The sequence below is a fragment of the Chelonia mydas genome, chromosome 2 (genome assembly GCF_015237465.2).
Source record: "Chelonia mydas isolate rCheMyd1 chromosome 2, rCheMyd1.pri.v2, whole genome shotgun sequence".
NCBI classification, from domain to species: Eukaryota; Metazoa; Chordata; order Testudines; family Cheloniidae; genus Chelonia; species Chelonia mydas.
In genome coordinates this window covers 39,429,010-39,442,486 of record NC_057850.1, presented here as the reverse complement: position 1 = coordinate 39,442,486, position 13,477 = coordinate 39,429,010, and the positions used below count along the sequence as shown (strand labels likewise).

Genomic DNA, 13,477 nt, shown 5'->3' with positions numbered 1-13,477 from the left:
CACAACGAGGGGGGGGGGGGGGCTCCTCATCACAGGCAAGCAGGTTCTTCCTTTTCTGGTTTGTCAGACTTCTGGCATGGACTGCTGTAGCTCAAAAAGTTATCAAGGGCAATAGAGGGCTCAAGAGAAATGGGGACCCAGGTGCACTGTTCTTGGTGCCCTAAGCTGGGGGCGAGAGAGGAATGGCCTCTGGGAGTAGTGTTCTGATGGTACAGTGGGGAGCAGAAGCTGTTGCTCCCAGTAGTCCACGTTGTCCAGAGGCTGCATAACATGAGGAGGCACTGTTTTGCAGTAGTGCATTGCCTGCTGCCTTAACAGTAACATTTGCTCCAAAGAGGCATTTTGGCTTTGTATTGCCTTTAAGAGTTGCCTCTGCATTCCCTTATATATTTTTCTGTACTGTCTTGGACCATGGCAATGCTGTCCCTGGAAACTGCAACGCTGTCCTTCGCCACTACAACAGTCTCCCTGGAAAGCTTATTAGATTCCTTCTCAGACCTCAGATTCTTTGCAGTCTTGGGGAAGCCTCAGAGATGGTAAGTGGCATGTGTGGAAGTATAACATTGTATAAGTATAACGTTGTATAAGGGGACATGCTGGATACATTGTATATGAGAGGGCATGCCAAAACATGTTACAAAGTATCTGAGGGAGCACACAAAGGGACAGTTAGCTTTTGAATGGAGAAGCAATTAAGATAGAGCCAGCACATCTAAGAAGCAGGCATCAGAATGGCAGGTGTGAAGGGCAATAAGTTAAGTTAACTGGAAGCTGTTAAAGGAGATTGTTAAGGGTGGCAGGTAATTGAAGATACGTGACTGGTCTCAGGGATCTCGAAGGGTGGTGACTAAAATCTTTTTCTTCTTTTGTCTGTAACTTCTCTGTAACTTGTTCTCCAAAAAACTGTATAAATTAAGAGACACAAGCCCCACTCGGGAGGCTCACTTCTAAATGTATTAGCAGAGCAGCTTTGCTAATAAAACAGAGTGGTCTGATAAATTGTGAGTCTGAGTCAAACTTTGACACATGTGCATTGGGATTTTTGGCCTGTGCAGTATATGCTGTGTGGCTATGCCATTGTGCCTTGGAAGCTAGGAAGAGGGGAGGGTAAAACGGGATTGGGAATTAATTTTCCTGGTCTGGCTTTTAAGTTCTGTTGAGCCTTGGAGATGCATATATGATACAGAAAGTATGGCTGTCAAGAGATTCTAAAAAAATGAATCGTGATTAATCGCACTGTTAAACAACAGAATACCATTTAAATATTTTCAAATATATTGATGTCAATTACAACACAGAATACAGTGTACAGTGCTCACTTTATATGTATTTTTCATTTTTCATTACATGTACTTGCACTGTAAACAAAAACAGTATTTTTCAATTCACCTAATAGGAGTACTGTAGTGCAACCTCTATCATGAAAGCTGAATTTACAAATATAGAATTATGTACAAAAAACTGCAATCAAAAATAAAACAATGTAAAATTTTAGAGCCTGTAAGTCCACTCAGTCCTACTTCTTTTTCAGCCACTCAGGCTAAACAAGTTTGTTTACATTTGAAGGAGATAATGCTGCCCCCTTCTTGTTTGTGTTACCTGAAAGTGACAGATGCGCTAAAGATTCATATGTCCATTCATGCTTCAACCACCATTCCAGGGGGCATGCGTCCATGCTGATGATGGGTTCTGCTCAATAACAATCCAAAGCAGCGCAGACCAATGCATGTTCATTTTCATTATCTGAGTCAGATGCCACCAGCAGAAGGTTTATTTTCTTTCTGGTGGTTCAGGTTCTGTAGTTTCCACATCAAGTGTTGCTCTTTTAAGACTTCTGAAAGCATGCTCCACACCTCGTCCCTCTCAGATTTTGGAAGGCACATCAGATTCTTAACCTTGGGTTGAGTGCTATAGCTAACATTAGAAATCTCACATTGGTACCTTCTTTGCGTTTTGTCAAATCTGCAGTGAAAGTGTTCTTAAAATGAAGAACATGTGCTGGGTCATCATCCGAGATTGCTATACAATATATGGCAGAATGCGGGTAAAACAGAGCAGGAGACATACCATTCTCCCCCAAGGAGTTGAGTCACAAATTTAATTAACGCATTAAATTTTCAAACGAGCGTCATCAGCATGGAAGCATGTCCTCTGGAATGATGGCTGAAGGGGCATATGAATGTTTAGCATATCCAGCACATAAATACCTTACAATGCCAGCTACAGAAGTGTCATGCAAATGCCTGTTCTCACTTTCTGGTGACACTGAAAATAAGAAGAGGACAGCATTATCTCCTGTAAATGTAAACAAACTTGTTTGTCTTGTTGAACAAGAAGTAGGACTGAGTGGATTTGTACGCTCTGAAGTTTTACCTGGTTTTATTTTTGAGTGCAGTTATGTAACAAACAAAAAAACTACATCTGTAAATTGCACTTTCACGACAAAGATTGCACTACAGTACTTGTATGAGGTGAATTGAAAAATACTATTTCATTTATTTTTACAGTGCAAATATTTATAATCAAAAATATACACTGACTTCAATTACAACACAGAATACTATATATGAAAATGTGGAAAAACATCCAAAATACTTCATGAATTTCAATTGGTATTCTATTGTTTAACAGTGCAATTAAAACTGCGATTAATCGCAATTATTTAATTTTTGCCTTAACTGTTGACAACCCTAATCGGAAGGGTTAACAGGGTGAACCTAGGCAAAAGCATGATAGTAATTTCCTCTACACCCCCTTTAGGCTGTCCTGACTCTGGATAACCTAACATACAGAGAATGGCCTTATTCAAAAAGGCAAAGGGCACCAGCAAAATTCATTGTGATGTTATTCACCGAGATGGTCCACCAAGCAGTGTTACAGGAGCGTGAGGAAGTACTGAGCTATACCAGTGGGGAAAGTTGTGCAGCTAGTCCTCATAATTAAGGCTACGATTTAGTCACGGGTATTTTTAGTAAAAGTCATGATCTGGAAAATGGGTAAACAGTGAGGTGGCAAAGTTTGCAGATGATACAAAACTACTCAAGATAGTTAAGTCCCAGGCAGACTGTGAAGAGCTACAAAAGGATCTCTGAAAAATAGGTGGCAGAGCAACAAAATGGCAGAAGAAATTCAGTGTTGATAAATGCAAAGTAATGCACTCTGGAAAAACATAATCCCAACTATACATATAAAATGATGGGATCTAAATTAGCTGTTACCACTCAAGAAAGATCTTGGGAGTCATTGTGGATAGTGCTCTGAAAACATCCACTCAATGTGCTGCAGAAGTCAAAAAAGCAAACAGAATGTTGGGCATCATTAAGAACGTAATAGATAAGAACACAGAAAATATATTGCCTCCATATAAATCCATGGTACGCCCACATTTTGAATACTGTGTGCAGATGTGGTCACCCCATGTCAAAAAAAAGATACATTCGAATTGGAAAAGGTTCAGAAAGGGCACCCAAAATGATTAGGGGTATGGAACAGCTTCCATATGAGGAGAGATTAATAAAACTGGGACTTTTCAGCTTGGAAAAAAGACTACTAAGGGGGAAGATGAGTGGAGGTCTATAAAATCATGACTGGGGTGGAGAAAGGAAAACAAGGAAATGTTATTTACTCCTCATAACAAGAGCTAGGGGTCACCAAATGAAAACAGGCAACAGGTTTAAAACAAACAAAAGAAAGTATTTCTTCACACAACGCAGAGTCAACCTGTGGAAACCTTTGCCAGAGGATGTTGGGGAAGGGGTTGGAATGGGGGGCAGGGATGTCAGTGATGCGGCCCTCGGGCCAATGCACTAGTCCTCATGTGGCCCTTCTGGTCATTTGAGTTTGAGACCCCTGGGCTAGATGGACCTTTGGTCTGACCCAGTATGGCCGTTCTTATGTATTTCTACACTTGACATGCCAGAGTTTGTTCCTTTCTATATCTCTCAGTAGGATTTGGCTTCCAGTTTTTAAAAGGGTGCCTTTTGCCTCTAACCACTGCTTTTGCTCTCTTTAGACGTGGTGGCATTTTCTTGTCCTCTTACTGTTTGTTTAATTTGGGATATACATTTAATTTGAGCTACTATTATGGTGGTTTTAAGTAGTTTCCCTGCCATGCAGCTTGCAGGTATTTCACTCTTGTAACTGTTTCTTTTTAACTATTTCCCCTCCACCCCACAAAGATGTTCAATTTAATTGCATTATGCACTTGGCTATTGCCAAGTGATTCAGCTATATTCACCTTTTATACCGGATCGTGTGTGCCACTGAGGACTAAATCAAAAATTGCCTCCCCTTATGGGTTCTAGGACTAGCTGCTCTAAGTAGTAGTCCTTTTTGGAGTCTTTGACATTTCATGCCCGAAAAGCAACAATGTCTACCTCATGTAAAGCGAAAGCACTAACCAAATTTTTTCTCTAAGCATTGTGCAAAATGCAGATGTTTGAGACAAAAAAAAGTTTTTCTTATTTGAATCTGCCAGGGAAGCAGGTGAGGTATAGGCTTCACCACCATTTGGAGATGGCAAACTGGGCCAAATTGGGGGGGGCGCACATTGCTGGGCAGGAAAGCAGAGAGAAGGGGAAAGGAAAATAGCTACATGGGCATGGCCTTCCCTGTCATGGGCCAGAAAAATTGTTGCTAGTCAGGGCTTTAGAATGACATGGAAGTCAACTATCCAGCTGAACTAGCCACGATTTTGACAACGTGTTAGGGAAGGAGGAGGCATAAACAGACAGCATGGAGTAGGGAGGGAGGCACAGACTCTGGCTCACAAAGTTTACTCAGAACAGAAGCTAGCATGGCAGTATACTATAACAAGCCAGTTAAAATAAATACATGCTGACGTTCCCTCCATAGGATCAGCCTCCTCAGCCCCCATCTGGGTATAAATTTCTGCGAACAACATCCTAGATACCTCCCATCAAACATGGGAGTGAGTTCATATACTGACAAATCTGTTTTTAATAGAGTCTAGCTGATGGAAGAACATCCACATTTAGTACCACCCAAACATCACTGCAGCATTGAATGTTAGCAGTTAAATAGAAGATTTACCACAGTTAAACGACAGATATCAAACGTGTGTGTGTGTGTGTGTGTGTAAGTAAAATATATTATTTTTATATTGTGACAAAGTTTCTCCTCTACCTTGGTGGGTCTTGCGCTTATTGGCGGATTTGGTCGCCTTGGAGCTTCACGGCAGCCCTCACTTTGGCCATTTTCATGAACCCACAGTCCAGGTCAACTCCTCCTGTGTCTGACCAGGAGTTGGGAGGTTTGGGCAGAACCCGGGCCTGCCCTCTACTCCGGGTTCCAGCCCAGGGCCCTGTGGAATGCAGCTGTCTCGAGTGCCTCCTGGAACAGCTGTGCGACAGCTACAACTCCCTTGGCTACTTTCTCATGGCCACCTCCCAACACCTTCTTTATCCTCACCATAGAACCTTCCTCCTGGTGTCTGATAATGCTTGTACTCCTCAGTCCTCCAACGGTATGCGTTCTCGCTCTTAGCGCCTCTTGCTCCCAGCTCCTTACACGCGCACCACGAAGTGAAGTGAGCTCCTTTTTAAACCCAGGCACCCTGATTAGCCTGCCTTAATTGATTCTAGCAGCTTCTTGATTGGTGTCTGTCTTAATTGTCTCTAGAAGGATCCTGATTGTTCTGGAACCTTCCCTGTTACCCTACCCAGGGAAAAGGGACCTACTTAACCTGGGGCTAATATATCTGCCTTCTATTACGCTCCTGTAGCCATCTGCCCGACCCTGTCGCAATACACACATGCACACACAGTTTGACAAGATAGTTATTGGCCAGAAAAGGCTAGATTGATTAAAGAAACATCACATTCTGCATGAAGTGATCATGAGGTAAAGAGAGATTTTACAAAATTAATAGCAGATATCTGCTAATGGTACCAGAGAAAAAGTAGCAGAGAAGAGTAAATCAAAAGGCAGCTACACCAGAATTCCATGAATTGATCCTGTTATGAATTATGGAAAAGTGACTGTATGAGACATGGACACACCTATAGATTAGTGGTTCTCAACCTGCAGCCCGTGGGCCACTTGTGAGCCAGTCAGCACACGTTTGCAGCCTATGTGACATCCTCAGGGCCATGCAGGTAGTAGCCCACATAACACACACAGTTGAGAACCACTGCTATAGACACTTTGCTTTGTAGCAGAACCAGGAGACAGATGAAACATCAAAAAAACAATGACTGAGACCCATTTATACTGTAATATTAAAATATAAGATAAATTGATGGTCTAATTTACTAGAAGTGGACAAATAGTACATGGAGTGTTTAAGCCATGTGAACTACAAAGAACTTTGTATTTCACACAGAAATACTCAAAGAAAGTTTTCAGAAAGAAGTTGGCTATTATCAGATATCTGATCACTTATACGACCATACATGTTAACAGTAAAAGTTCTGAGTAGAATTCTGCCCTCATTTGTACACTGTGCAATCCCAGTGAAGTCAGTGGGGTTGTACAGAATGTGAGAAGAGAATTAGTCGCTTTATATTTGCATAAACTGATATCCCACTACCAAGTGTGACTTTGAGTACGATAATAGTAAAGCCCACAAATTCTGTTGCTCTACATGTCTCTTCAGATGTTACAATGATTTGTAGCAGAGTTGTTAGGCTAAATTCATTTTAATAAATGAATGACAGGTGACCCTCAAAAAAAGTTAAGAAAAGCAACTTGTCCTCTTGCAGAATAGTTATGGATTTTTGAATGTTCACAGACCCATAAAAACTGCTTATTTTAAAAATGTAAGAGGGAAGACAGGAGTATGTATGGGAATTACACATAGTTCACGTGTTGGGAAGGAATCATTCCTGGATTTTTTTATTTTTTTTTTTAAACTTAAGTTTATTTACAGACAAGTTTAAGTCATCTCAGTTTAAAAAAAAAAAACGCTGAGTCAGAATTTTATGGCTGCTGATAGCATTCATTTGAAATGGGGAGGAATAATTTAAAGTGAATGCCAAGACACTTTTTCCTCCTACTACTGTTAAAATTAACGTAACTGAAAGATTAAAGAGTTAAAAAAACACCTTACTGTAGAACCACAAAACAAAGATTCTAAGGAAGATCCAGAGGCAAATGTACTGGCTGGAACTATTTCCAGTCACTTTTTAAAACAAATTACTTGATTTCAAATGTGATCGTGTCCTTTTAAGTAAAGGGGGGCGGAAAGTATCAAGTTAAGCTTCACACAGATGTAGGAAACATGGTTGAAAGTGCAGACAGAAAAATGCAACTCATTTAAACTATTATAAAAATAGTTCACTGAAAAGGAATTAAAGTAGATGTACCAAAAAAAGTTAAGAAATATCCATGGATTCCTTAATACCTGCCTTTTCATTATGAATGTTCAGTTTCCTGCTGTTAAGGCCACTTCTCCTTTTCTTGTTTAAGCTCTCACCCATCACACCATGCCCCAAGTTCCCAATAAAAAGCTATAGTGGTCTAGTATGTCTATTAGACTGCGTCATATGCTGCTCTCTGAAGGACTCAGGTTTGACAAATAAGAGTGTTACAAGTCAGTTTTAGTGTAAAGTTTCCTTGGATTCTTTCAGACCTTTGAGGATCGTGGTTTGCTTCTCCACAAAGCAAAGGGAGGAGAGAGGATGGACCTTCCAAACATCCTAGACATCCATGGAGCTCTAGAACATTCACTCAAAGACTCTGCTATCTCTGAACTAATTCCCAGTCCTCCACATATCCCCCTAGCAATACGTCCCTCTCAGCAGCTGCTGCTGCTACAGGCAAGCATATGTGTACGTGCACGCACACAAACCCATCCCTACAGAAGTCTAGTGATTAGAATCTATTTATGTTATTAGACATATGCCACCATCCCCGCAAATCCCCATGGCATCCAAGAATCTCTGAAAGTATTACAAAAGCAAAAATAGTCACTCTGGTGCTTCCCAGCTAATAGGGGAAATAGGTTGATTAGACTGGGGGGGTGGGAGCAAGAAGAGTCTGACACTTCAGATTACCTTTTTTAGGGTGTCTCTATACAGCAGCTAAGAGATTGTTTCCCAGCATGGATAGACACACACTAGCCCTGCTCAAGCTAGCACACTAAAGCTAGTAGTGGAACCACAGCCACGCAGACAGTGACTTGGGCTATTTAAAGCTGAAACTCATTTCCCATTAAAATCCTGAATTTTCAGACTTCTTCTCCCACTAAAGAAACAAACCTATGTACCCCTAACTTAGAACACATTCTCAGCCAAAAGATGGATTTTTTCCTCCCCGGGAAATTTAAAGGATGAATTTCAGAAAAACCCCCTACAAGTTTTGTTACTGACATTTTGACAGATCATGACTCTGAATCTTAAGGTACTGAAGCACTAGTAGTCCCCCTAAAGTCAATGGTGCTACTCATATGCTTAAAGTTAAGTACATGCTTGAGTACCGTGCTGGCTCAGGGCCTAAATCTCCAAAACGGCTTGGTCTACAATCTTAAATGTAAGGTGCTTCACTACCTATGGATTAGATTAGAAGCATTGTATGAGCAGTATTTTATGATGCAGACAGGAAAATTTCAGAATGGTTTTGTTTGGACAGAGGATCAATTGGATGTGAAACTGTAATGCCTTTTCAGATCAGAAGGCTGGGAACCCTAGTTTCACCCACAAAAGTGGCTTCATGTCTACAGCGAGCAAATAGGTGTCAGACCTCCTGTTCCTCACCAAGTTTCACCAATTCTTGCAATTTTAAGTCACATGTCTTGAAATATTTGGTATCTTTTGTATAACCCCAGCTCCTGAAGTTATGTGAATATGGGAGAACCTCAGCCTTCATGTGAGAGCAAAAAAAAAAAAAAAGTGTCTTGATCTCTTGGTAGCAGAGAAAAACCTCAAAAGATGTGGCGTAAGTGTATCCCAAAGGTTCAAAAGCCAGAAGATTTACCAAAACAAAAAACAAACAAACAAACAAAAAAAAAACCACACACAACAACAGCCTATTTTTAAAATCTTATAATTCAGCCAATTTTAAGAATGTTGAATGCTTGGGGATGGTAGAACCACTTCCTCCTGCCCCCTGTAACACTGGGAAAGTCACTTACGCTAAAGCTTTCAGAAGCGTACACTAATTTTGGGTGCTTTTGTGTAGGTGCCAAACTTGAGACAACTAAAGCTTTATTTTCACAGATGCTGAGCATCCTGTGACCCCAACTGAAATGCGGCCTTAGATATCCCAAACTGAAGACCAAAGATTGAAGCACATAAAGTTCGTGAAAGTTTTGATCTTAGTCACTATGCTTGTTTATCCATTTACAAGTCAGGGACAGACACCTACTGCACAGAAGTGTGAACTATGAGGTTTAGGATCTGAACCTGCAACCTGAATAAATAAAACTCCCACTGAAGTCAGTGGAAGTACAGTCCAAGACTGCAAATTTTGGGCTTTAGTTCGTTAGTACTTGTAAAATGCTATGAGGTTCTGCAAGGGCTATAGAAATACAAGCGCTTTTTTTTTTTTTAATAGATCATTTTATCTGGGGAAAAGTAGAATATAAATTCTCAATGGATTAATTTTAGATTGTACAATTGTATCAGTATTTGATAGACTTGATGAACCAATGTAGCTGTATTTCTACTATAGGCAACAGATTTTCAATGAAGTAGCAAAAGGTTCCAAACAATGAGTCAATAGTGAGCAAAATCCCAGACCAAAGGCTTAAAGAAGTTGATATTAGATTTAATATATGCCAGATAAAAAAAAAAGCACATGCACCTTAAAAAACAAAAAACAAAACCACCCTTATCGAGTTGCTATTAATATATACATCTTATTTTAAAATATTTATAATTTTACATAACACCACAAAAGTTGCCATGCTGGATCAAAACATCTAGTTCTGTAACCCTCTATCTAACAGTAACCTGGTAACAGATGCTTCAGAAGAAAGATACAAGAAAGCAGGCAAGCAGTTGTCTTAGGATAACCTGCTCCCAATGAAAGTTTCTTCCTAACCACCTCCCACCCAATCAGTTTGGCTGGGTTTTTGCCCTGAAGCATGATGGTTCATATAACTCAATATATGCAGTGTTGATAACTCTCAAAACTGTATTGATATCCTTGTGATATTTAGGCCTGGTCTACAGACAGATTTTGTACAATTATAGCTACTTCTGTTAAAGAAAATACAACTACCTCGAACTGAAATAGGTATACTTGTATGGTATTATTCCCCTTCCTCTACTCATCAATAGCTATTGTGGTGTAAGCACTTTATACCACTATCACTGCATCCACACTAGGGTGGGGCTGTACTGCATTAACTATACCAACACAGGTAAGGCAGCATAACAACTTTTGTGATTGACAAGGCTTTGTGTTTTACGTAAAGCAACAACTCCTGGAATCAAGTTTCTAGTCTTCATGGTTGTGGAGAAAAGCCTAAAGACATGAATCCTAAAGGCTCAAAATCCAAAATGTATTACATTATCACTATATGGGGGGGCCTGACTCATGATTTTTGAGCATTTGGGGTTGGTCAATACCGCAACAGTAAGGGTTTTTTGTTTTAAGTTTCTAATTTTGAATGTTCCTGATTTATTTGACTAAATCTCTCTAATTATGAGATGAGGCTATTTTAAAAGTGCTTTTCAGATAAAAGCTCCAGCCAAAGAGTTTGGATGAGGTCCATAGCTTTTATTATTGTACTGTTACAGTCTAATAAAAACTCTGGATAATACATTAGCGGCAATTAGCTTCAGATGCTTAAAAAAAATAGTTTATGAAAAACTTTTCTCCAAAAGAACCACAATTAAAATGGAGTGGTGATAATATAATCATGATTTATCAATTCCCTGTCCTCCAAAAACAATTAAGTATCCTAAAGCTATATTTCACTGCCAGCAGCTTTTATTTAGTATTATTGACTGCTGTTTGTAGCCAACAGAACATTCACATATTCTCCTGGCTTCTGCTGGGTCTTAGATTTGGGCAACTTTTTTTAAAATGAGATTTTAAAGGTAGCATTGAAAAAGCAGGATCTTTCAAATGTAAGAGCAATATACTTTACCAATAAAGTACTAAATGCCACACTGTGATACATGCCCAAAGCCCAACTAAAGTTAGTGGTCATCTACCCGTGTCACATTACATGGCAAGATTGGAGACACAGGCAGAGTACTGAACAACTTGGATGCCATATGCATTTAAGTTATGAAGTTAATATTTCAGTCACTAATAATCTGGTACAAATGCTATCTGTAGTAGTTTTATGAAATGTCATCTATATACCCGTCTCTTTCCCCTTCCTTCATTTTAGGTATATTTTAGAAAGGGGAGGGGGGGTGGAGAAAAGAGAGAGAAAAGCAGGAAGACTTTCCTTCCCTTTGATCTGCAAAAATCCAATGGCTAAACTCAGTTAGAAAGATAATTTCAACTAGAAGACTTTACTGTTAGTAACAAGGAACTCCAAGGCCCCTGCCATACCTATTTAAGAAGGGGAAGAGTATAGGGGCTCTCTTGTGCAGCTATGCAAACTCACCCTCAAACACATCTTTTCCTCCTCTTCCCCTCCCCCCCCCACTCTGTGAGGAAACTGAGAAGGGATCTTTCTTAAAGTTATTTTAAGGCTGGGCACGTATATCAATTTCTCCCTCAGAATTAGTTTTAAAAATATAGAGTTTAAGGCCAGAAGGAACCATTGACCAGTTTCTCTCAAAATTTCATTGCACCACAACCCTTTTCTGACAACAAAAATTACTATGTGACTCAGGGAAGGGGTACCAAAGCCTTAGCCCCACTGCCCCAGGCAGGGGGCCAAAGCTCAAGCCCTGCTGCCTTGGAGGCACCAAAGCTTGAGGACTTCAGCCCTGGGCGGTGGGGCTCAGACTTCGGTCTCAGCCCAAAGCCCCAGCAAGCCAACCCTGGCGACCCCATTCAAATGGGGTTGCAACCCACTTTGGAATCCCAACCCACAGTCTGAGAACCGCTGCATTAGACCACGTAGTCTGAACTCTTGTATTTCACAGATTTTGTTTCATCCTGTCAGCCCTCTGTTGAGCCCAATAAGGGTCTGTCTACACTTGGAAATTTAGCTATTCTGGAATAATATGCCTTTTCTGATTTAGCTTAATCCAATTTGGGGGGAGGGATAGCTCAGTGGTTTGAGCATTGGCCTGCTAAACCCAGGGCTGTGAGTTCAATCCTTGAGGTATTGGTCCTGCTCTGAGCAGAGGGTCGGACTAGGTGACCTCCTGAGGTCTGTTCCAACCCTGATATTCTATGATTAGTTAAGATCTGCAAGGCCAGTGCTTAGAAAAGAGGTTAACTGAGCAGATTTGATTTTAAAGTAATCAAGATAAAAATATGGAATTCCCAATGTAATTTGTAGTCAGGTTCAGACAAGAACTGCATTCAAAGATTCAAAGGAGGTTTGTTTCAGTCTCCTCACCATCCCCAAAACTAGTTCTAGAGACAGAAGAGTGAGATGTTATGATTTCCCTCCTGGATTGTTTTAATGTTGGGTGTTTTTATGCTCTCCTTCCCCATCCCTCCACTCATAGGAATTAACCTTAGCTTCCAACAAACTTTGTTTATTCCCTGAGCTGCGGGGGGAAGAAAACTTTAAGGCTCAGGGGGCGGGGGGGTTACCAGTTCCACATTCCCACCCACCCCCATGGAATTAGTGCTAAATTGTGCAAGCACATCTCAGTCTTCATATCCACCCTAACATGGGGTGAATGTTAAAGGTCAAAGGATTCATATGTGTGCTACAATCTCTCCCCCTATGGTGGGGGGTTAGTGCCAAGGCTGAGGGAGAGGGGGGATCAGGGTCTCTCTCCTCCACCATGAGGGCTGGGGGGGGGACCAGTGTCTCTCCCCCTATGGAGGGGGGTTAGTGCCAAGGCTGGGGGGGGGGGGGAGATATGTGTCTCTCTCCCTATGGGGGGGGGGGGGTTAGTGCCAAGGCTGGGGGGGGGGGATCAGTGTCTCTGCCCTCCCCCATGGGGGGGTTAGTGCCAAGGCTGGGGGGGGGGGGAAGATGATCAGTGTCTCTCCCCCTATGGCGGGGGGGGGGGGGTTAATGTCTCTTCCCGTCGCCCTAAGTGGGAGAGAAAAAGGGGATCCCAGCAGACCCAGGGGGTGGCAGGGCCGGCCGTAGCCCCAGTGGTGCCTAGCGAGGCCTAGCCCCAGCTCCTGCCCCAACCCACCAGACCACGCCGCCAGCGGCTCCCACTGCCAGGGCGGGGAAGGGACTCAGTACCTTCTCGGTGCTGCCTGCTCCATGCTGCTGCTGTTGGCTGGAGGCGCACTGAGCCGTCAGCCGCGACGCGAGTGTCGCCTGACAGGACCCCGCCGGCCCCCCTAACTCCACACAACTTTCCGGCAACTCTGGAACTGGCCCTTTAAATGCGACTCGCCCCCACCCCACTGGGGTCCGATGCCGGACTCTCACGCAAACGCTACCAACTCCTACCCTGCTAGCTACCCC

The 13,477-nt window shown here is 41.9% G+C and overlaps 1 protein-coding gene across 1 annotated transcript in view; it reads right to left on the bottom strand.

The window, feature by feature from the left end:
- The window catches only part of STK3 (serine/threonine kinase 3), a 284,928-nt gene extending 271,464 nt beyond the window's left edge, over positions 1–13,464 (bottom strand). Inside the window, 1 exon segment of the mRNA XM_037892225.2 lies at positions 13,250–13,464. Coding sequence (XP_037748153.1) covers positions 13,250–13,272 — 23 coding nt within the window. The 5' untranslated portion in view covers positions 13,273–13,464.
- Positions 13,465–13,477: the final 13 nt, after the last annotated feature.